We start from the raw sequence: 23,862 nt of genomic DNA on the forward strand, positions 1-23,862 counted from the left end.
CACTTGTGGTGGAAAGCACTCCAGCGTCCTGCGCAGACTCCGTCTCTCTCTCTCTCTCGAGCCCGCAGGAAGTCTCGTGAGATCTGCTGAGACCTTGCAGGTTGTCCTGGTGATGTTTTTGCTCGGCGGTAGTGGATTGGACAGTTCGGTGGAGGAATGGACCAATCGAACGTTTGCTATTTTTTTACGAATTGGACGGGGAAAATTCAACATACCCGCGGAGAGAGAGAGTGAGCTGATCAGACCAGATCACAGGCGAGGCTGCGTTCCGGGCGAAAGGAGGGTCCCTTCTCGTAATCGGCAACAACACAGCCTGAGGAGAAGCTGCGCGGAGCCCGAAAGGCACCGGGCCTCGTTTACAAAGGAAAAGTTCACCGAGGATGGCAACAGCCGAGAGGGGAGCGAAACCACAGGGTTCGGTTGCCACAGCCCCCAGGTAAGGATGTCCGGTGGGCCGACGGGGCAGGAGTTGACCCAGCTCTATAATTCAGATAGTTCCTGGCCAGAGACGGCCATAACATCGCACCGTCCAGGTCAACCGTCGGGGTGTGACTGGGGAGCATATGGTAAATAACCGAGACTGGGGGAGACCCAACCCGGTGGCCTTTTTAACAGTAAGCCTTCCCTCCACAAAATATAGTCGAATTCCTGCTTCATTAAAATTAACTTCTGACTAAATCATTGTGATCTGTGCACATTGATACACAAATAATGTCTCCTGGGGTGTAGCTCTTAAGTTTAAATATCCAGGGAGATGCTGACTGGGGTGTTGGGTCAATTGGGTGCCTCCATCAGGGTGCTGACTCGTGTACCTTTTGCAGTCCATTTGAGAGCAGTATTAGAAGCTTGGGATTGGACCACCCTTTCTCGCAGGAGTTAAGAGTTTGTTTAATTAAAGTAAGACAACCAACTGATGTGGGGAAGCATAGCGTATTCAATATTTTGTATCACTATACAAATGCTATATGAATATAAGTTGTTGAGTTTCCTGAGGGAGGGTGGGAGATTTAGACGAGGGGATTAAATGTAGTATCTCCAAATTTGCGGATGACACTAAGTTGGGTGGCAGTGTGAGCTTGCGAGGAGGATGCTATGAGGCTGCAGAGTGACTTGGATAGGTGAGTGGGCAAATGCATGGCAGATGAAGTATAATGTGGATAAATGTGAGATTATCCACTTTGGTTGTAAAAACAGAGAGACAAACTATTATCCGAACGGTGACAGATTAGGAAAAGGGAAGGTGCAACAAGACCTGGGTGTCATGGTACATCAGTCATTGAAGGTTGGCATGCAGGTACAGCAGGCGGTTAAGAAAGCAAATGGCATGTTGGCCTTCATAGCGAGGGGATTTGAGTACAGGGGCAGGGAGGTGGGGGAAGAGGATGGAGCTGGATGAAGCTCCCACTGTTGTACTGACTTTGGAGGAGATGCCGCTCATGGAGGTGACAGCCCCTTCCGTGACTAGTGGTTTGAGTGTTGGTGGGACATTCCACGGTTTCACACCTTCTGAGGTTGCGGGTCCCAGTGGTGGGGTGCAGCGAGGCACAGCTAGGGCCCCACTGTCCCAGGCTGCGGGTGCGAGCCACACCCTTGGGGAGGAGGGGGAAGGAGAGCTCAAACGCGTTCTCCTGAAGTGCAGGATCTAACAGATGTGGTTCACATGATGTCATTGAGTGCAGAGAGCATTGACCTTACCCGATCACTCCTGGACGCCATCAGTGGGGTGAGTGATGAGGTAGCGGGAGTGTTGGGATAAGTATAAGCAATGACACGAGAAATGGGAATGATATCCGGGACCATCAATAAGGGAATAGTGGCCATGAGGGAGGGAATGTCTGAGGTAGTGCAAACCATGTCACTGACCATGAGGGAGGGAATGTTGCAGGTCGTTGAGACACTGTCGGGGCACATGAGGGACGGAGTTAGCTGCTGCAATAAGGGAACACGCCTGAACCTGTGTCCATTGACAGAATCAACTGTCACTCCCACTTCAATCCCCAAACCAGCCTCTGAAGAGCCCAAAGCCGGGCCCTCCAATTTGCCGCCTGACGCCGACATCCCCCACCCTCGAGATGTGCAGTACCCGAGATGTTAGAAAGAATAAGCTTGGTATCAAGCCCAGAAACACTGTGCCACCGCCTGTGGGCAGGGCTGGTGGAGAGTCCAAGACCCAAGCACAGCGAGTGGTCTTAGAATAAGGGGGATGAGAGGTGGATGCAGCCTTTCTTTGGTGCTGTTGTTGTTGTTGTAACTTCTAAAATTTAAATGTTTTTTGTAAATTTACATAACTTACAAGTTTATAAGTGATCTTAAAGAGTGATATTAAAGTAAAGTTTGATACAAGAATAATTTTATTTAAGTACATTGTAAACTTTTGAATAAAACATATTATACATTAAAACTGAATCATGTTCCATTAACAACACAACATTATGGAACAGCTCCAAACAGTAAACATGTCCATGTGGAATAGTTGACACTGCCCTTGGGCATCAGTAAAGCATTCACTGATGAGCTGCTGGTACAAGACTTGAGCAATCGTTAAAGGGGCACGATGGCCCGCCCTCCTCCCCCGTTGTGCTCTGGCCTCGGGCACTTGCATGGCTTCTTCTTCTTCCACCTCCTGCTCGTCACCTGCATCTTCCACATCATTATCATCAGCCACTCTCACCGCAGATGGGTCTTCCACGACCAGGTGCTGCTGCCTCATGATGGCTAAGTTATGCAGCATTCAGCACACAAGTGAACTGACTGACAATCTCGGGGGAGTATAGCATTGGAAACGCTGTTTTAATATGCCAATGGTCCTCTCCGTGATGCTGAGCGTCGCAATGTGCGACATGTTGTATTGACTGTCGGTTTCTATCCAGGTTACGCATAGGGACGTCATGAGCCAGGTGGTGAGGCTGTACCCTTTGTCTCCTGTGGCCAGCTGTGCCCTTCTGGCTGCTGCTGAAACATGGCAGATATAATGCTGTCACGTAGGATGAAAGCATCATGGGTGCTGCCAGGGTATCATGCATCGACAAACATGATATGATGCATGTCGTCACACACACCAATGGAGTGGAAGCCTTTTCTGTTCCTGTACATCTCTGAATCCTTCAAAGGTGCTCGCCAGGCGCTGTGGGTACAATCAATGCAGCCCTGTACATTTTGGGAAGCCAGCAATCCTGGAGAAGCCCACAGCCCTGTCATAGATTGCTTGGGTAGTCATGGGGAACTTTATGAAGTCATTCCTACGCGCGTACATGGAGACATGTGTTACGTATTGAGAGATGGCGCACGCATTCCCAGTTGTAGCTTGAAACAATCTGGAGGCATAGAATGAAAGTGCAGCTGTCACCTTCTCTTCAACTGACAAAGCAGTCCTCCTGATGCTTCTAGGTTGTAGGTCTGCTTTCACCAACTCGCAGATCTCACTTACAACTTCTTTGTGGAAACGCAGCCTTCTGACACAGTCTGCATCACTCAGGTGGACGTACGAACGCCTGTCTAGATATACCCGAGGTGGATAAGGCCTCCTGTCCAGCACTCTACGGGCTCTGATGTTCCTGATGCAATGAAGTCGAATCAGTTGTCTTCCACGTAGCACCATGATGCAGAAGGTATGGTATTGCCCCTATACTTAAAGTTAACCTTTGAAAGAAGCTCAAAACGGCAGGAAAGCAGGCAGCACAGATACAGTTGTGTATCTCCAGGTTTGTATGGATGGACCACACCCAAAGGTCTTGTGACTTCTCTCTTTTTCCCCCTCCCCCTTAATTGGAGTCTTGTGACCCCTCTCTCTCTCTCTCTCTCAACACCTCTCTCTCTCCACCATCACCCCCACCTTTACTAATCGGAGTCTTGTGACTCCTCCCTGGGTTTTTACACGCTCACACACACACACGTACGTCTGTGTCCAGGCATGGGGCCGATTCTACCTGCTAAACCTACGACCTCTCCAGCCCTGCTTCAAGACATTCACTGGTGGCGTATAAGTGAGTTTACAAAATGAGAGAACTTCTAAATTCCAGCAAATTTACACTTCTACGTTGACCGGTTTTTAAAAAAAATTTAACTTTATTATTGATTTTGACTGTGTTTGACTCCCTCCAAAATCTTCGATTTAAAAACAATGGCGTCTTTCAGCGCAGATTTGTGAATGTGCGCTGGTTTTCTTAACTCACTAGAAGGTTTTTCGGAAGTGGCCAGATACGCCGACCTAAGAGAAAAATGTTGGCCAAGCTGCAACCAATTGGGGAAAAAACGGTGCAGACATGACGACTAAAAAAAACTGGCCTAGAAAAATCGTAACCAAGTCAGTTACACCAACGCAGATCGCAGGGGGAAACTTTAGAAAAAAATAAATACGCCAAAAAAACCAGCACAAATGAACAGGGAAAATTGAGCTCTTTGTGTAGTGATACAAAATAATGAATATGCTAAGCTTCCCCACATCAGTTGGTTGTCTTGCTCTACTTATACAATGTAACTCTTAACTACCCTGCTGCATAAGCCTAGCAAAAAAAACGTCCCCTCTGCTTTTTGCTTTAAAAACTGCAAAAGGAGAAAGAACGGTGTTCTTTTGGAGACAGTGGACCTGCAGTATTTTGCCAGTATCTTCTGTTTAAATTTCTAACCTGATCCCCAGTTTCTCTGTTTTCCATCTCTTATTTGCTCACCTTTTTCTTAGGCCTTCAACTGCCTTAGTCTTTTACACTTCCTTGGTTTAATTAATGCTTTTTTCTATTATTTGACTGAGATGATCTGTTATATAATCCAACAATCCTTCCACTGATACTTGCTCTCTGCTTTTGATGTTTCCCTCTCCGTCCCCTTTGATTCTATTAGTATGCTTGTTCATCTTGTATTTTTCAGTTCTGAGTGGGCTCTCTGGTTAGTGAAGTGCCATGCTGCAGGTGGTTTGTGGTAACCAGGTCATGTGCTCTTGAGTAGTCTTGTTCTGAGACTTCCTCTTATGCATTGTGCCTGACATGGCCTTTCCTGACCTTGGACCTCTCCATTCTTTCCCCCTCTCCCAAATTATAGAATATTCTAACGTGTATGGTGGAGAAATTCCATAAAGACAATGCTGGTTGTGTGTAATCTAACTTTGCTTGATGTACTGAAATGATGCTGGGTTAGTATAGGTATAGGTATAAACTCATGAAAGACCTATCCTATTTTACATCACGCATACAAAGTGAATATTGATGAACTCTTCTTAACCTGACATACTTGACTCAAAATTTTATGACCTACATGGAATGACCACCGTGTTTGTAAAATGGACAAATGGGTTGCAGCCTAAGTGGGGACAGCCAGGGATTGAGCATGTTATTTACTGGGAGCAGGCAGTGGTGCGAGAGGAGACTTGGATATTTAGTAGAACGTGGGATGGTGTTTAGGTTGGCAACTTCCTGCTCCTTCTGTGGTCTTGGCCAATTTGGTTTGGGCAGGGCAGTGGAGGGGTGGCAGGAAAGAGACCGGTGGAGTTGATGCAGAAGAGACCCAGATGCTTTGTTGGCTTTCCAGGCAAAAACCTGTACAACACCTCTCCAATCATCATCAACAACAACCATGAATGCTGTCGGCACACACTCGCATAATGTTCAATTTCAATATGCTATTTGTTACCCGATAGAAAAGTAACCTGCCATCATTTTGCTTTGGTATTGTGTGCACTGTCATGCACCACAAAACATGGGGCTCAAAATAATTGACTATTTGGTTTCTTGGCAGAAATGAATGTCTCACTCACAAGGCTCGACCTGGGAAGCCAGCTCTGGCCAACAAAGAAAACTGTCTAAGACCAGTGAGGCCAGAGAAAGGAGCTGCTGTGTGTCGCAGTAAACTGCCTGTGCCAGTGAAAAAACTAAAAGTAAAATCGGTTCCAGACTTCAAAAAGTTGCATCAAAATTGGGATCAAAACTTCCAGAAGGTAAAGGTGTTCTCCAGTACATGTGGCATTGCTAGGCACTCGAGAGCTTGCTAATCTGTGATGTGAGTTTGAGCAAAGTTTTGTATCCCAATATCAGAACAGCGGGATACATTTCTGTGGATTTTAAATTCTAGGGCATCTAAAGGAAAAGGAACCTCAATTATACCCAAGAGGAAAGCTTGAATGGTTTAATCTTCATCAGCTAAACCTGAGATACTAGTTTTAAAAGGGATCTTTGCAATTTTGGCAAGGGAAATTCAATCTCACTGAGGGGTTCTGGTGGCACTATTACTATAGTAGCAAAGCTTGCACAATTTCTTGATGTTAGCCCAACCTTCAGGTGCTCCAACCTGTTCATCTTGTATACAAATGAGAGGTTATTTGTGACTTGGTGCCCCTGGTGTGGAGCCTTGTTTGCTTTTCAGCCATGGCTCAGTAGGTAGCACTCTCGTCTGAGTCAGAAGGTTGTGGGTTCAAGTCTCACTCCAGAGACTTGAGCACAAAAATCTAGGCTGACACTCCAGTGCAGTGCTGAGATGTTAAACCGGGGCCCTGCCTGCTCCCTCAGGTGGACATAAAAGATCCCAGGGCACTATTTCAAAGAAGAGCAGGCAAGTTCTCCCCAGTGTCCTGGGCAATATTTATCCCTCAATCAACATAACAAAACCAGATTTATCTGGTCATTATATCATTGCTGTTTGTAGGAGCTTGCTGTGTGCCACGTTTCCTACATTACTACAGTGACTACACTTAGTACTTCATTCGTTATAAAATGTATTGGAATGTTCTGAGATCATGAAAGGCACTATAGAAATGCAAGTCTTTCTATTTAAAAACACATATCAAAAGAACTGTGGACTGTGTATGTGCCCAGATTTCCAATATGTACCTCTGGTGGGAGTAGATCCCATCACACAGGCAAAATCAGAAAATGAAACATGAAAGGCAGCTGCTTGCTTCTGCTTTCAGCAAGCTTTTTTTTGGCAGTGGTATAAGTCATGGCTGTTCCTTTTAATTGAACCGTGTGGCCAAACCAGCAATGATAGCAGTTTATTTCGCTCCATGTTTTACAGAAATGGCATATCCAGAATACATTTGATACAGGATGTGTGTATTTGTTTCATGCTCCACGTGAGGGCCATCAGAGCTGGGGAATGAAAATTATAATTCCACATTGGGTACGGAGTGTTGTGATTGAGCACTCCCAAGCCAGATGCAGAATGAAATACCCTTTGAGCACCTGTGTGGATTTTTCCATTGCTCACATCAATCATCCTTCTGGTTGTGAACGCTTGGTGAGATTGCTACCATTATAGACCTTTTTGTGCTACAAGTCCACATCCACTAGGAACGAGGTGCACATTGCCTCAACCTCCCTTACAACTTTAGGTAGATTGTCATCTCGAAGCCAGGCTGGGGTCCGAGGTGAGCAGGCAGTCTGCTAACCCACTATGTTACTCAGCCTCCATAAATAAAAAGAATGTTACTGCACTTCAAATCATGTCATTTCATTGCACAAGCCAAATGTCAGCAGAAATTGGACTTGAGATGTTAGACACGTGCTGTCTATAATATTACCAGTGGCTCTCTAAACTGCAAGATATTCTAAATCACCCATCAATTTATTGAACACCATACCATGAGATTAAGTGCTACGTTTTGGCATCAGTTCAATGTTAAATTGTACTAATCTCATAGCACGTGTTGGGCAAATCTTTTGCGTTTTCCTAGTTGAGTAACCACAGGACACTTATTTTATACATATTACATGGAAGCCATGTGAATGAATTCTGATTATTCATCATTGAAAACTGTAAAGATCTCATAAGGGACTTCACTCATTAATAAAACCAGCTCTAGAATTTAATCTCCCACTCCGAACAATTGCCTCACTTCTGTTGCGATCAGAAGAGAATTGTTGTAAATATCCAGTGTATTGTTCACACCTGTGACTTACATCAAACGTTCAGGAAAAGCTTCCTTTTCTTCAATTCTGTCCTCAAGATGTTGGCTTGTGATAGCTCGAGGTTCCATGACTAACCAGTATCCTTTGATAACTCAACTAAGTAGCCATTCAAGTGTGAATCGAAGCAGCACTGGGAAGTTGTTTGTTTTTCTCTCCCCTATGGTCAATTATAGCTGACACTGCCCTTGTGTCAATCCCTTCACTCTCTTTCCAGTGTTGGGGGTGTGGGGGAATTCCTGTCTGGCTCTTCCTCCGCAGCCCAGACACTGAAGTGTAATGTAGCACTCTCACCGTTATCCTAGCTAGGTTAGCTAACTCAGCAAAGACGGCAAGGGATCCATTTAGCACATAGAAACACAGAAATCTACAGCGCAGAAGGAGGCCATTTCGGCCCATCGTGTCCGCGCCGGTCGACAAAGAGCCGCACGGCCCTTGGTCAATAGCCCTGAAGGTTGCATGTAAACCAGTGAACAATGGCGGAAAGGTTAAGAGCATCCAGCCCAACCAGTCCGCCCCACACAACTGCGATACCCCATGCATCGCAACATTTTACACTCCACCCCAACCGGAGCCATGCGATCTCCTGGGAGAGGCAAAAAAACAGATAAAAACCCAGGCCAATTGAGGAGAAAAAAAATCTTCTCCGACCCATCCAGGCGATCAAAACTAGTTCAGGAGATCACGCTGGCTGTATTCAATTCCATGCAGTACTTACCATTTTATCTGCGCCAGCCAACAAGAGGTTATCCAATTTAATCCCACTTACCAGCTCTAGGTCCGTAACCCTGCAGGTTACGGCACTTCAAGTGCCCATCCAAGCACCTTTTAAATGTGGTGAGGGTTTCTGCATCCACCACCCTTCCAGACAGTGAGTTCCAGACCCCCACAACCCTCTGTGAAGAAGCTTCCCCTCAAATCACCTCTAAACCTTCTACCAACCACTTTAAAACTATGCCCCCTCATAATTGACCCCTCCACCAAGGGAAATAGGCCCTTGCTATCCACGAAATCCAGGCCCTTCAAAATGTTACACACCTCAATGAGGTCACTTCTCCACCTCCTCTGTTCCAAGGAGAACAACCCAGCCTATCCAATCTGTCCTCATAGCTAAGATTCTCCATTCCAGGCAGCATCCTCGTAACCTTTTATTGATTCGTAAGCTCTGCACCCCAAGCTTTTCAGGTAACTTTAAAAACATGTAATGTGTTTTACAGTGACTAAGTTGAGATGGGGCTGGCTTGTGTTCATTGCTTTGACTCATTACATTGAGATAAGTATTAACGAAAAATGATTCCAAGATAAACCCTTGTAAAACACTTATTGAATATTTTAAATGTTGTTTTAAAAATACTTTATCACCACATTGTGAATTCTTCACATTTCAGAACCTTTATACCTGTAGCTGGAACCCCTCCCCTCCAGCATTCTAAACTGTTTCTTGAGTTAGTTCTACTACAGTCCAAACCACTTATTTGTTTTCTAGATTTTGAGATGATTGCAGAGAATGGGAAATTCCTCACATTTAATTTTAACCAATTTTAATTTAACATGAGCCTGACTGAGTTTGAAATTGGCCAATTGAATCTTTCATTTCATGCTAAACAGCACTGAATTCAGTCAACTTGTGTTGCCAGTATCCTTGCTTGCATTGTTTTTATTTGAATATTTTTATTCTAAAGACAGTTGATCACTTCTTGGATGTTTTTGTCTCGTTTATCATTTTAGAAACAAACAGCTACCAAAAAGGCCTGCACCCAGCCAGTTCCATTTAACTTTGCAACATCCAGAGGAGCCAAGTCAACTCTGCTCGTGAGCACAGATCAAACAGTTGGTGAGAATACACTGGCGATATCATCCACGGTAACCAAGAAAGGGTCAGCCAAATCTGAAGAAAGTGATCCAGTTAATGCTAAGTGTGTAATGGTAGCTACAGATCAGGCTGCAGTTGAAACAAAAGCAATCCAGAACCAAGGCTGTGGGCCAGCAGCTCACCAAGAGGGCAGAGACTTGGGTCCTCGTGTTGCAACCCTGAAACTTGACCAGCGTGAGGTGGCAAAGAAAGAAAAGCAGTAAGTATAAAATTCATATCTCTCTCCCTGTCCCCACTTGTAAAAAAAAAATGAAAAGTGCTGATAAAGTTGGATAATCAATCAGAGTTTTGTAAGAGATGTTGATTTTTCAAATTAATTATGTTCACTTTTTTTTAAAGTGAGGTTGACGTGTAAAAGGCTGGCTGGTGATGACCTAGCAGGAATGGTGCACAGTGATGTACTGCTCTTCCAGCTGATTCTACTTGCCGCACAGGCTAGCTGAAATGACACAAAACAAAATCATTTGTGTGGTTAACATGGCACAAAGTGCCAATTCATGAACCATTCGATCAATAAAATGTTGTGAAAATACATGTAGTAACTGTCATCCGCTGTAAAAATCTTCGAGGCGGATCATGATTGGTGACTGTTTCACAGCTTGTCACTTCGTTGCCTACAGGATTTGCATCCAAGTCCAGCAATTCTTTCTTTATTGACTGTGAAACAATACTTGAAGGATTTTCAATTGACCTCTTTATTTTTTTACAAGTGAGCCAGAGCAGATAACTTGTGCACGCATTCCTGAACTAATAGCTGAATAATAGTGTCCATTGTTTTAATTGGGTAGGGGGTGATGTATATATCACATTTTCTTGACTCTGTTTTAAGCAGCCAGCATCATACATTTATTAAGACCATGTTTACTCAACACTGAAATCGTTCTAAATTTATAGTGCAAACTCTTTCCATTCTAATCTCCCCTAGTTGGTTGGTGTATCAAAAAGTATTTTTAGCAGGGTTGAGTCCTCGAATCATCAATGGCATTCAATGATCTTGAACTTCTGGTCTGTCTTGTGTCTCCTATTGTGGTTCAGTGCTGTGGTGACAATGTAGTTTCACTGTCCTTCTGTCTCCAGCTTTGGTCCTTGGCAGACAAACGCCACTCCAAGTAAAACCATGAGCTCCTATGTCCAGAATTCAGCACATGAGGTCAAGCCGCCTTCACCACCGGAAAAAGCAAAAATGGAGATCCTATGGAATGAGACCATTAAATCAAATACAGGTACTTGGAGTAAATCCCTTAATGCAATCTTGAAGAGGGTGGAATACACATGGAGGCATGTGCATTCAACCTTCTGTTTTAAATAGGTGAATGTACCCATGGGAGCCAGTGGACCTAATTGGCCCAAATATACAAAACCAAAGGCAGTTTGACTAAAACATGTGCAGGTTGCTTATCTGTAAATGTTGAAACATTACCAACAGCTGTGATTTTGGTATTGTGGAGAGAACTATGGAGGCATCTTGCTTTGCCCTATCCCTATGTCTGACCACCCCTTAGTCACAAAACACATGTTCAGTAAAATAGAGAAGTTACGTTACTATGCCAGCTGCCTTTAGGAAAAGCAGAACTCTTGCTTTGTGGTTATCGTCGGTGTCATTCCCTCCTCGCTCGATGGAAGGTGTGGCAATTTTTTTCTTTCTGCTTTGAAGGGAAAAAGGGCAAAACGATGCTCGAGGTTAATGGTGAGTTTAAGCATAAGATCCATTCTTGTGGTAAATGTAAAGATGGTGCAAGATTCTAAAGTTGTAGGCTGTAAAACTAGTATTTGTGTATAATTGATTAAAATGGAGGGGATGTGTTAACACTTTGGGGGAATTTTAACCTCACAAAATGGGTAGGTTGGGGTCATGTGGGAGGTTAAAGCGTTTATTTAAAAAAAAAAAAATCCCGACCAGAACCTGCCTACAACTCGTCCATTTCCGATTTTAATGGAGGTGGGACGGGGGCGGGCAGCCAACCCGTTCCCGGAAGGTGGGTCACTCATTTAAATATTATAATGAGGCCTCAGATTTAACTGGCTGGTCGGGTTTCGCAGGCTTCTGGGAACCCGCCATCTAAAGTGAGGATGGGACTGCTGGATGCAGGAGGTAAGTGACTTTACACTTGTCACCTGGATCCAGCGTCCCTTTCTCACCCAACCTCCACGATCTGAGAACCCCCATGAGGCCTCTGATTTTTAATTTTTTTTTCTCTTTTCTCCGCCCCCCCCCCCCCCCCCCAAAATTCTCAACTGCATCCCAGCACCACCTGTTTTCAACCCGCCTCCCGATTTAAAATTCCGGCCTATATTTCAAATCCAGGTCAGAGATTGACTTCAATTGTCAGAAGGTCTGTCCCATTTTGAGTCATCTTAGAATGCAATGTAGTCTTGGGATCTAGATGAGTTGAACATTGTCTGAACCTTGAACTCTAGGTTTAACTTTGTGACTCATTCTCTTCAGTCTCTTCTGTATTTCTAATAAATAGTAAAATATCCCCAAAATGAGCGCGATACTATAGGTTTGGGATATTCACTTAAAAGCTTCGAATTCAAGATGTAATCAGCATGCTTTGCACAGATAACTAACCAGAGAACACAATAAAACCAATTGTACAATGAGTAAAGAAATCCAGATAGCAAAAACTCTAGTGGAGAATTACCATGCCGTTTATTGGCATAATCGGAGCAAGTAACTTTTTGTTGCAGGAAAATGGGGCAAGGGCTGATAACACCAGTTATCTACCTCAAACTTGATCTTTTTTCTCCCGTACGCACATTCTCATGGGCTTTTTGGCCCTTCCTACGATTTGCCAGCTGAATCCCAATTGTCCTCATTTGCATATATTATAATGAGGGCGATTGGCACTGCAGCTCCCAGTTTCCTACTTTTACACTCTCAAAGCACTTGAGGTAAGTTAAACCGAGAGTTACAAGGTACACCGGTTGTCAGGCTCAGCTCAGATAGTCTGGTGAGGAGTTTCTGAGACTGAAATGTGTGGAGAGTTTCACTAGAGATTTCTGCAGTTGAAAAGCACTTTTTTGCACCATTTTTTGCCGTTGTGCCGACACGCACCTGAACTTGCTTCTGATGGGATGAGACCACCAGGAGGGATTCTCTGGAGCGGGTATGTCATTATCATGGAGGAGCAGCACAGGATGGAACAAAGGAAAGTCGGGCAGCATTTACTGCAAGTGCCATCAGCAATGTTCCCTCTAATTTCTTTTGGTGCCCTTTAAGGGGCTGCTGTGTACGCCATTCAAAATATCGAGCAGCGCGTTTTTACATTGAAAAGTCGGCTGCGCAGGAACCCTGGAGCGCTGCACAGCCGCGCAGCTTAAAGGGGAACGTTGGCCATCAGGGCACATCTTGTCATTGAAATCTTCTCTTCTATGTAATACCAGTGCCGTACCTCCTCTTCTGTGTTCAAATAAAGGGACATTCCCTCAATTCTCTACTCATCCTACAACGTGACAAAAAAATCAGCCCTCCTTGCCCTGACATGACACTGCCAATAATCATCACCTATGAATAAGTGCAGCCTTTCCTGTATGAGTCTAAATTCCATGAATAATGAAGTGTGACATCAGCGCACGTTCTATTTTATTACAATAAAGTCCTAAGTGAAAAGGAGCCAAACCAGTCTTTCTTAACACTGCTTCGCCTTTCTTTCTCCTATTCTAAGTACGTCTCCTAGGTTCAACCTGAGGGCACGATCATGAGGTGGTTGGCTGCTTATCTTCTACAAAAGAGACATGGGACTGCGCTGGCCCTCCTTCATGGCAGCTGACTCCTGGCTGCATCTATAGACCTTATTCCTGGGCAGCCTGGTGTCTCCTCTCACATTCCACTGACTTGCTCGGAGGGGGGCAAACCTGGCATGTGCTGCTGTGCTAGTATCGGGCAGGTGGACTCTAGCTGTCGCAATTCTACTGGATCAGGATCTGTGTCCCCCACTGATCAGTGGGATGACTGAGTTAATGGCAGCTATCAGATCCTGATAGCCCTGAGAGACAGCAGCCTGTAGCACAGCCACCATGGTGTGAAAGCTGGTCTGGAGGGTGCTATTTATTCTCTTCCCTATTACCACCAGAGCTGCAGTCTGTGTTCCTGCGGAGGTGGAAGGACCCACTGGTCTCTGGCCACTGTTTAGGTGGGAGTCAGCAGCAGATTGCAGTGAAGCTGCCACACGGTTCATTGGTGCTTGAAACAAAGACAAAGCTTCCCTGCTGTTGCTGCAATTGAGAGTTGTAGACTCGGGTCACACCTGTTAGTGCCACACATCATTAGATACGGATCTCTGAGCCTTCATGGTGTTAGCTGTGGCTCAGTGGTAGCACACTTGCCTCTGAGTCAGAAGGTTGAAGGTGCAAATCCCACTCCAGAGACATGAGCACAAAATTTAGGCTGGCATTCCAATGCAGTAACATAGAAACATAGAAATTTACAGCGCAGAAGGAGGCCATTTCAGCCCATTGTGTTTGCTGCACTGTCTTTTGGTATGATGTTAAACCAAGTGCCTGTCTGCCCTCTTAAATGGACGTAAAAGAGCCCATGGCATTATTTCGAAGAAGCGCTGAGTTCTCCTGGCTAATATTTATCCCTCAAGCAACATAATGACCAGATAATCTGTTTCTGTTATCACATTGCTGTTTATGGGACCTTGCTGTGCGCAAATTGGCTGCTGCGTATCTTGCATTACAACAGTGACTACAAAAGTGCTTCATTCATTCACCTCCCTCCAGGTGACGTGACTGAGATTTGTGGCAGATTTGCTGCCACGGACACCGAGCCGTCTATGTATCCTGATCTCAATTTCCTCGGAAGGCCTACTGGTGAAATTGCGGCATTTTCTTCTAAGAACATAAGAAATAGGAGCAGGAGTCGGCCATTTGGCCCCTCGAGCCTGCTCTGCCATTCAATAAGATCATGGCTGATCTGATCATGGACTTCGCTCCACTTCCCCGCCCGCTCCCCATATCCCTTTACTCCCTTATCGCTCAAAAATCTGTCTATCTCCGCCTTAAATATATTCAATGACCCAGCCTCCACAGCTCTCTGGAACAGAGAATTCCATAGATTTACAACCCTCTGAGAGAAGACATTTCTCCTCATCTCAGTTTTAAATGGGCGGCCCCTATTTCTGAGACTGTCCCCTAATTATGAATGGAAATATCCTCTCTGCATCCACCTTGTTGAGCCCCCTCATTATCTTATGTTTCAGTAAGATCATCTCTCATTCTTCTGAACGCCAATGTGTATAAACTCAATCTACCTAACCTATCTTCAAAAGTCAACCCGCTCATCTCCGCAATCAACCTAGTAAACCTTCTCTGAACAGCCTCCAATGCAAGTATATCCTTCCTTAAATACGGAGACCAAAACTGTACGCAGTACTCCAGGTGTGGCCTTACCAATACCCTGTACAGTTGTAACAGGACTGCTCTGCTTTTATACTCTATCTCCCTTGCAATAAAGGCCAACATTCCATTTGCCTTCCTGATCACTTGCTGTACCTGCATACTAACTTTTTGTGTTTCATGCACAAGGACCCCCAGGTCCCTCTGTACTGTAGCACTTCGCAATTTTTCTCCATTTAAATTATAATTTGCTTTTCTATTATTTCTGCCAAAGTGGATAATCTCACATTTTCCCACATTATACTCCATCTGCCAAATGTTTGCCCACTCACTTAGCCTGTCTATATCCCTTTGTAGATTTTTTGTGTCCTCCTCACAATTTGCTTTCCCACCCATCTTTGTATCATCAGCAAACTTGGCTACATTACACTCGGTCCCTTCATCCAAGTCATTAATATAGATTGTAAATAGTCGAGATGGTTATCCCTTCTCTCAGTCTTTCCTTCTTGGGATATATTTTTGTTGCGAGTTATGAAATATCTTCTTAAATGTCTGCCACTGCTCATCAACCATCCCATACTTTAATCTATTTTCCCATTCCACTTTAGCCAACTCTGTTCTCATACCTTTGTCGTCTCCTTTATTTAAGCTTAGGACACTGGTTTGAGAACCAACTTTCTCACCCTCCAACTGAATTTGAAATTCAACCATGTTATGGTCACTCATTCCTAGAGGATCACTGAGATCATTTATTAATCCTGCCTCATTACACAGTACTAGATCGAAGATAGCCTGCTCCCTGGTTGGTTCCGCAACGTACTGTTCAAGGAAACTATCCCGGATACACTCTATGAACTCTTCCTCAAAGCTACCCTGGCCAATTTCCTTTGTCCAATCAATATGAAGGTTAAAATCGCCCATGATTATTGCCATTCCTTTATTACAAGCCTCCATTATTTCTTGATTTATACTCCGTCCAACAATGTAGCTACTGTTAGGGGGGCCTATAGACTACACCCACCAGTGACTTTTTCCATTTATTATCCCTTCAAACTGATTCAACATCCTGATCCTCTGAGCCAATATCATTTCTCACTAACTCACTGATCTCATCCTTTATTAACAGTGCTACACCACCTCCTTTTCCTTTCGGTCTGTTCTTCCGAATTGTTAAGTACCCCTGAATATTTATTTCCCAGTCCTGGTCACCTTGCAACCACGTCTCTGTAATGGCGATCGGATCATACCCATTTGTATCTATTTGTGCTGTGAACTCATCTATTTTGTTACGAATGCTACGTGCATCCAGAGCTTTTAAATTGTTTTTATTTTTACCATTTTTTCCTGCTTGTTTCCTCTGTCCTTCACATTTACTTTCTACATTTTTGCTTTCCAATTCCAGCTTTACTCCCCTCCCTACTGACTGTATTCTCGGGTTCCCGTCTCCCTGCCAAGCTAGTTTAAACGCCGCCCCCCCCCCCCCCAAGGATATTGGTCCCGGCTCTGTTGAGGTGCAACCCGTCCGGCTTGTACAGGTCCCACCTCCCCAGCAGCGGTCTCAATGCCTCCAGAATCTAAAGCCCTCCCTCCTGCACCATCTCTCCAGCCACGCATTCATCTGCTCTATCCTCCTATTTCTGTACTCACTACCTCGTGGCACCGGGAGTAATCCAGTGATTGCTACCTTTTGAGGTCCTGTTTTTAATCTCTCTCCTAGCTCCCTAAACTCTGCCTGCAGGACCTCATCCCTCTTTCTACCTATGTCATTGGTCCCGATATGGACCACGACCTCTGGCTGTTCGACCTCTGGCTGTTCACCCTCTCCCCCCAGAATGCCCTGCAGCAGCTCAGTGACATCCTTAACCCTGGGATCAGGGAGGCAACATACCATCCTGGAGGCACGCCCACAGCCGCAGAAATACCTGTCTGCTCCCCTGACTATTGAATCCCCTACCACTATAGCTCTTCCGTTCTTCTTCCTCCCCCTCCCCTCCCCCCACCCCCCCGGTGGTGCCGTGGACTTGGCTCTGGCTGTACTCCCCAGAGGCACCGTCGCCCCCACCGGTACTCAGAACAGAATACCAGTTGGAAAGCGAGATGGACTCTGGACTCCTGCACTACCTGCCGAGTCCTCCTCTTCTGTCTTGCGGTCACCTACTCCCTCTCTACCTACACACTCTTAAGCTACAGGGTGGCCACCTCTCAACGTGCAATCCACAGTCTTGCGGATGCATCGCCGTGACTCCAGCCGCCGCTCAAGCTCCAAAACGCGGAGCTGGAGTTGGTGCAACTGGAGACACCTCCTGCACATGTGGTCGTCCAGGCTGTGCGAAGTGTCCAGGACTTCTCACGTGCCACAGGACGTGCAATCCACGGGACTGAGCTGCCCTGCCATCCCTCTAGTTAGACTCTGAACTATCAAGCAAAAATAAACTCTAAACCTTAGCAAAACACACCCAGCAACTACTCAGCAATCAGCTGATTTAACTAACCTTTATTTAAAGACTAAGTATTAACTTAACAGAGAAAAAAAACCACTCACCAATCAGCTATTTCCCTTGTGCCGACATCCCTTTTTTATATTGCCTGTTGCGCCTTGCCTTTAAGCGCTCCGCCTCACCTCAGCTCCCGCTGCTGCTCCCACACGGGTCCGCTGACTCTGTCGAGCCTGCACTCGCCACGCTGCCTTTAAGCGCTCTGCCTCGCCTCTGCTCCCACTGCTGCTCCCACACAGGTCCGCTCCCTGTGTGCCATGCCCTGCTGCTTTGTTTGGCTGCAGGTGCCAGCTGCTCCTATGGTGGACATTCTTGAAAAGTGGCGGAATAAGCTTCGAGACATGAGTCAAGTGGTCTTGAGGGTCAGATTTTCACAAAGGTGGAGCACCATGTTAGCTTGGACCTTTGCTGCATTCACAGTTTCCATGTGCAAACAATGTCCTATGAAGCAAAATGTGCCCAATTCACTGGCGTGTATGGGGTATCATGTCTTGGCTAACAATTCCTAATTACAGGATATTTCTCTCTGGAGACTAGGTGGGATGTCCATTGTGTCCTCCAATTAGTTCCAAAGGTGGAAAATAATTCGACCAATGTGTACAAACTCAAACTATTTTGGATGAAACATTCAGCCTTGGTAAACCCTCCAGAGATATTGTGCATGGATGACTGAAATTCCAGTTTGCCTATGGAGTTTGGATGCACTGTCAGAACTGGAGCTTAGCAGTCTGAGCTGTGCTCTATGCCATTGGACATCTTTCATGTTCTCTTAAACACAATAGTTCACAAGGTGAAAGATCTGTTGATATCATCTGGATTCTGCTGTTTCCCACATGCATTTCCTTTTACTGGGCTTTCACATTTATTATGGAATTTCTTACTCTCTCTGAATACTGAGAGATTAGGAGCAGCTCCACCATTATCTGTCAAGCTGTTAATATCATCACCCGCAGATTTGTTCGCAGCAAGGATATTTTATATGTCTGTTCCCACATGCTGAATCTGCCATTTTGTAACTTGGAATGGGATAAGTTTCCATTTTAACTCCAGCTATTTTTAAAAACCACCAAATTTCCCATTTCTCTCACGCCAATCAACTGGATAGACGAGGTTATTTATATAAGTGGCCTTTTATGCTGCAGATTCATATGTTCAGTAAACCTTTTACAGTGGAATCTAATGCACGTTGGAATTCTCCAACAAAGGGGCAAGATGTGTTTCTAAATGTTTTATGTATATACGTAGGCAGTGAGTTTAAGGGTTTGATTTGATATTATTTGAGCCTCTTGAATTACAGCATATAATGTAGTGCTAATATTAAAATGATTTAAAATTGGGAGTAGTGTTTCCATCTGGAGGGATCTAAAATTACTGTTTTTCTGTACAATTGTAGGCAATAGTGATGGAGATTTTGTGGGTAATCCAATGGCACTACAGAGCATCCTATCGAATGTTGGAGTTAATGCTTTTAATATTGTCAAAGACAAACTCAATCTGGCACACGGAGTGTCTGTGAAAAAGAATATCCAAAATCATGAGCCGTCTAACCTAAATTCAGGTATTTTCCCTTTAGTGCATTTTTAACAATTTCGAAATTATTTCAAACTGGGAAGCATTGTTTAGACTGGAGGCTGTAAAGGGACCATGGCTGTCGGTTTTATTTTATTGTGTGGATTTTCTTGGTGTAGGTAAGAATGATGGTATGGCAATGGGGAATGCCCCATCGACTCTTGATGACGGGAATACTTTCAGCATCCTCTGTGGCAAACCTAGCCTGGCAATGCGAGCCCCTGTGAAGGACAATGCACTCCATTACAAGTATTCTGCGCAAAACCCATATGTGGTAGGTCACTTTGAAAAGAATGCAAGAAATATTTGCTGCAAGAAATCGCACGGCCTATGTTTGTAAGCAATTTAAGTGTTATGTTGGTTGTAGGTCTTTAACGCAATTAACGCTTGCACTGATTTGCAAATACTGTAAGAACCAAGTCTTTTTTTTTAGAAAAGACACTTCTCTTTTGAACCGTCTCGAGTAACCGTAGTGCGCAATTTTGGCAAAGGTGCACAACTGTTCTATATTACACCATCGTTCAGAGTTCCTAGGCATGCTGTTTCTTTCGGCCCATGTACAAGCTCCAGGACCAAGCTGTGAAGTGGATTTGTGGCAAAAAGGGGAAACTGGTACTAGGGCTCCCTGGAAAGATAGTCAAGCTCATGGTAGGCATAACTCTTGGCCCTACATGAGCCCTGTATTAAGGTGTTGGTGGAATAGGCCTGGTATAGAGCACTGGATTTTGCCATATAGAATCTCGAAGTGGCTAGCACATTTCAAGCTGTTATTTATCGTTCCTCCTGCCACAGAGGGAAGATGTCTGTCATAGCTGATGACACTCTGAATCTTAGGATGACCGCTGCTGGAAGGCATTACCTAGAAGTTGGTCTATTCAGGGTTCGGTGCCTACCTCATTTGGGTTGCAGAGAGGCAAGCACTTGCTCTCTGTGTCCAATTTGTGGAGTTACCATTTCCTGAGGTATGAGTTGTACCCATGCTGTATTCAGGGGCATGGTGTTAATGTCCACAAAGGTTATGGCCTGTTGTGCTAACCGGGAGGAGTTTCTCGTACATGCCGTCCACCGAGTGAGCTCTAACCCATACTTGACACTAAAGCAGATTATCTGGTTGGTATTGCATTGCTTTTTGGGGAGCTTGCTGTGCGCAAATTGGCTGCTGCGTTTCCTTCATTACAACAGGGGCGCTATATAAGTGCAAGTTCTTTTTGCTGGTGTCTAATGATCAGCTGGCAACTACACTCCTTGGAAAAAAAATCTTCTCTTTGGAATTAAGTTGATGGGAGATTGGAAGAGAGTCAGTCCTTTGTTGCAGGCTCCATAATCTGATGTCTGAGCCAGGCACCTCGTATTACTCCAACACACTGTTGATTGATCAGCCAACTTGGCTCATTGATGAGATCTTCAGGTATAGACAGCTTGAGGCATAGGATGTCACTATGGGTTGGCGTTCTTCCCAGTTGGCTCCTGATAACTGCTTAACTGGTATGGTGGTCCTGGGTGGATATGCAACGTGAAGCTTTACTGGTGGTTTGTGCTAAAACAATGCAGTTTTAGCCTGCTAAATTCCAGGAGCACTCCAATGCACAAGTAGGGGTACCTAAGCCTTGGCTTTTCCCACCTTGCATTCAAATTAAACTAAGAGTGATGTGTGCCGAATGGGGGAGGAGAGTGAGTGATTCATACGCAGCAAATAAACTACTTGTGTGGATTTGTTGATCATTTGGAGATTCTTGAGCAAGGTACGAGGTGGGTTTCCAGGCATGTTAAACTCCCGACTGACCTTCAAAAGTCAACTTGTCACTGGAATATTTAGTAACTGGATAAATGCAATGATATAACACTTTTAGGAGAGGTTCGCAACTTTGTATCTCAGTTAAATTGACGAGGCACTGTATCTCTAGGACTTTGCACAGCATCTTTCAGATTCTCAAGATGTCCCAAGTCTTTCAGCCCATGAGCTACTTCTGGAGTGTAGTTATTAATTGCGAAGGCAAATGTCTCGTGAATCATAATCTTCCCTTGCTGATAAGAGCTCAGTGTCACTAAGATTTCTGTAAAACACCGTGTTAGACGTGTGAACTTTTTATTCTTTGTCCACTCAACTTGCGGAACACATCTAGCATTAAAATTACAGTTTCTGTCCTCCTAAACTTGAGTTGTCTGCAGAAAACATTTTGAATTATAGTGATGGTTACATGTCTAGTCACTAGTGATATAGTGAATTACATTTAACCTACAATTGCTCACACTATCAAAATTATTGTATGTTCTTTTTTATCTTTTCCTTTAACCTCAATCATGTATATTGGTGCTAATATGTCAAATACTGGAGCCCTACCTGCATTCTGGGAACAGCCCCCAAGCAGTAGTTGTCTGTATGAACCTACAGATCTTGCCTTGAGAAGCCAGAACCAAAGATATTTGTATGGAGCAAAGCCAGCCTTTCCCGCAAGTTCACGATAAGTGCAGCTGCTTAACTGAAACAAAGAATTACGTTAGTAGACAACAATAACAATTTACGTGTGGTCACAGAAAAGATTGGTGAGCAGATCTTGAAGCTGGGGTACTGGCATTGACTAAAGCCAAGGATGAGTCCACTACAATTACAGAATCTACCAACTTGAATGTGAAAGCAGTTAAATGTATTTTAAAACCTATAGTAAACTTTCTAAATTTCAACTGAATTAAGCTAGCTATTTACCCCAAAATCAACTATTGATCCAGACAATTATGTGACCTGGCTTGTTGTAATGCTGAGGCATACAGACCAAAAGATCCCAAGTTTTATTGCTGGTCTATGCTGAGTTAACCAAGGCTGCAATTGTGATGCTACTAGTGGTCTTGGTGCTCCTGGCTGAGGGAGGGGAAAAATAAGCTTGGGTTCCTGCTCCTTATTGTTATCCAGTGATTCTTGCTAGAAAGTGAGCACATGGTTATTTCACATTGACAAAATTCTGCATTGCTGTGATAGCCCCTATGGTCAAATTGCCTGCTAATGCTCGTCGTCTCTGATCACATGAGTAGTCGTTACTTGGGCAAGGTACCAGAGGGTGGACCAGCATCTGTGAAGCTGCATCTCGACAGCAGGGGCGAATTATCAAAATAAAAGCACAACCCTGTAGAAAGCCATGTACCTTCCTTGGCATAATGTGCTGCCGATAAAGGCAGGGCAGAAGAATGAGATGAACTTTCGGAATGAGTTCCTGTGGTTTCCTTGTTTTGGATGATGGCCTATTCATTTGTATGTGGACACTGAACTGTTGAAATATTGAAGCTTACTGTAAGTAGTCCAGCATTCTGATCAATTTCCTTTGTTGTGTAAGCATAATTTGCTGCTAGTTGTCTGAAAAGCGCTGAACTGGCCTTTGGTGGGGCTCTTAATGCCATGCAACTCAAACTGCAGATCCTGAGGGACCATGTCTCAATGACTTTCTCCAAATGGACAATAATTGCATTCCAAACTGTGTGCACCTCAGTGTCTGAGATTGAGCATCCAAGTAGACCAGTTGCCTTGCATGACCCTATTGAAACCTCTCTGGAGGTCTGGGTTTGGACTCCGGTCCACCCCTCTCCACTCCCATTGTGAACCAAATTAGTTTTGTCTGACATCTTGTACTGTAATTTCTAATTCCAATGTTGGGAGAATTTTGCCTCATCGGAGTGTTTTCTTGAGGGACCCCCCACACTCCACATGAGGCTTCAAGTGACAAGTGACAGCAGAATGTCAGTATGTTCCCCGACTAATAACTCCCTTAATCAACTTGTTGCTTTTTTCCGTTTTCCAGTTGGTTTTAAGATTCGTGCAAGACATTCCAACATTGTAGCAGATAAGTTCTACAAAGGAGTCTGAAATATTTGAGACTACTAAGATGCAATTCCTGTTTTTACACAACTGTTCATGTTTTGATAGGGGTGCCGAGCAATAACTGCATTGAGCATACTAGCTGTCTATGATTAAGTTTACAAAGTTGAATTTGCTGCAAAATTATATTTTTCTGGATCCAGTAACTTTTTTTTCCCTATTCTCAATTTTTCTGTAAACGTGTTGAGAATTTATATAAGCCACCATCACATTTCTTTGTTTTATTTTCTCTTTCTTGCAGATGGGGAGATCATCCTGCATGCCTTGTAATCGTTCCACTTTACCACTTGCCTGGGGCCGTGCCTCCTGCATTGCTAATCTGGGTACCAAAGGTAAGCTGCTGTACAGAATTGCTTCATTCCATGTGTAAAACTTAGTGCTATGAGTGGGGAAATGACAAGGGAACTTTGGTGAGGTGATCTTCCCTCATTTTTCCCACTTCGTTGTATGCATGGTGAACCATATCCTTTGTTTTCTTCTCTCATTTTGCCAACAGTCTTGATTTGCCTATCTGCATAAGAGAGAGCCTGTGTATCAAACTCCTCAACGCTCTATAAAAATGTAGCTTGTATTCTTAGTTAAATTCTTTTTTTCCAAAATGACCAATGACACCATCTCACCCTCCTATCCTAATTTATAAAAATGTTCAAACTCTTCTTTCAAATGGATAGTTTTGAACGTTCCAAGAAGTACATCTATATCTCCACATCAAAAATAATCTGATTCAGCTAGAGATTACGCTTGGGAGCAATCCAGAAAAAAAGAGACACTAGTCGACCAGTGTTGTACACTGATTTGTGGTTGGAAAGAAGGTGTCAAGACCCACAC

The 23,862-nt window shown here is 44.3% G+C and overlaps 1 protein-coding gene across 2 annotated transcripts in view; it reads left to right on the top strand.

Annotated features, from left to right (window-relative positions):
• The first annotated feature begins 228 nt into the window (after window positions 1–228).
• The window catches only part of LOC139240969 (uncharacterized), a 40,279-nt gene continuing 16,645 nt past the window's right edge, over window positions 229–23,862 (top strand). For both annotated transcript variants that reach the window (XM_070869586.1, XM_070869587.1), the window contains exons 1-7: window positions 229–436; window positions 5,728–5,926; window positions 9,618–9,961; window positions 10,840–10,985; window positions 18,994–19,158; window positions 19,289–19,443; window positions 23,276–23,366. In XM_070869586.1, coding sequence (XP_070725687.1) covers window positions 381–436; window positions 5,728–5,926; window positions 9,618–9,961; window positions 10,840–10,985; window positions 18,994–19,158; window positions 19,289–19,443; window positions 23,276–23,366 — 1,156 coding nt within the window. In that variant the 5' untranslated portion in view covers window positions 229–380. The remainder of the gene's footprint in view (window positions 437–5,727; window positions 5,927–9,617; window positions 9,962–10,839; window positions 10,986–18,993; window positions 19,159–19,288; window positions 19,444–23,275; window positions 23,367–23,862) is intronic.

This window comes from Pristiophorus japonicus, chromosome X (assembly GCF_044704955.1).
Source record: "Pristiophorus japonicus isolate sPriJap1 chromosome X, sPriJap1.hap1, whole genome shotgun sequence".
Lineage (NCBI taxonomy): Eukaryota > Metazoa > Chordata > Chondrichthyes > Pristiophoridae > Pristiophorus > Pristiophorus japonicus.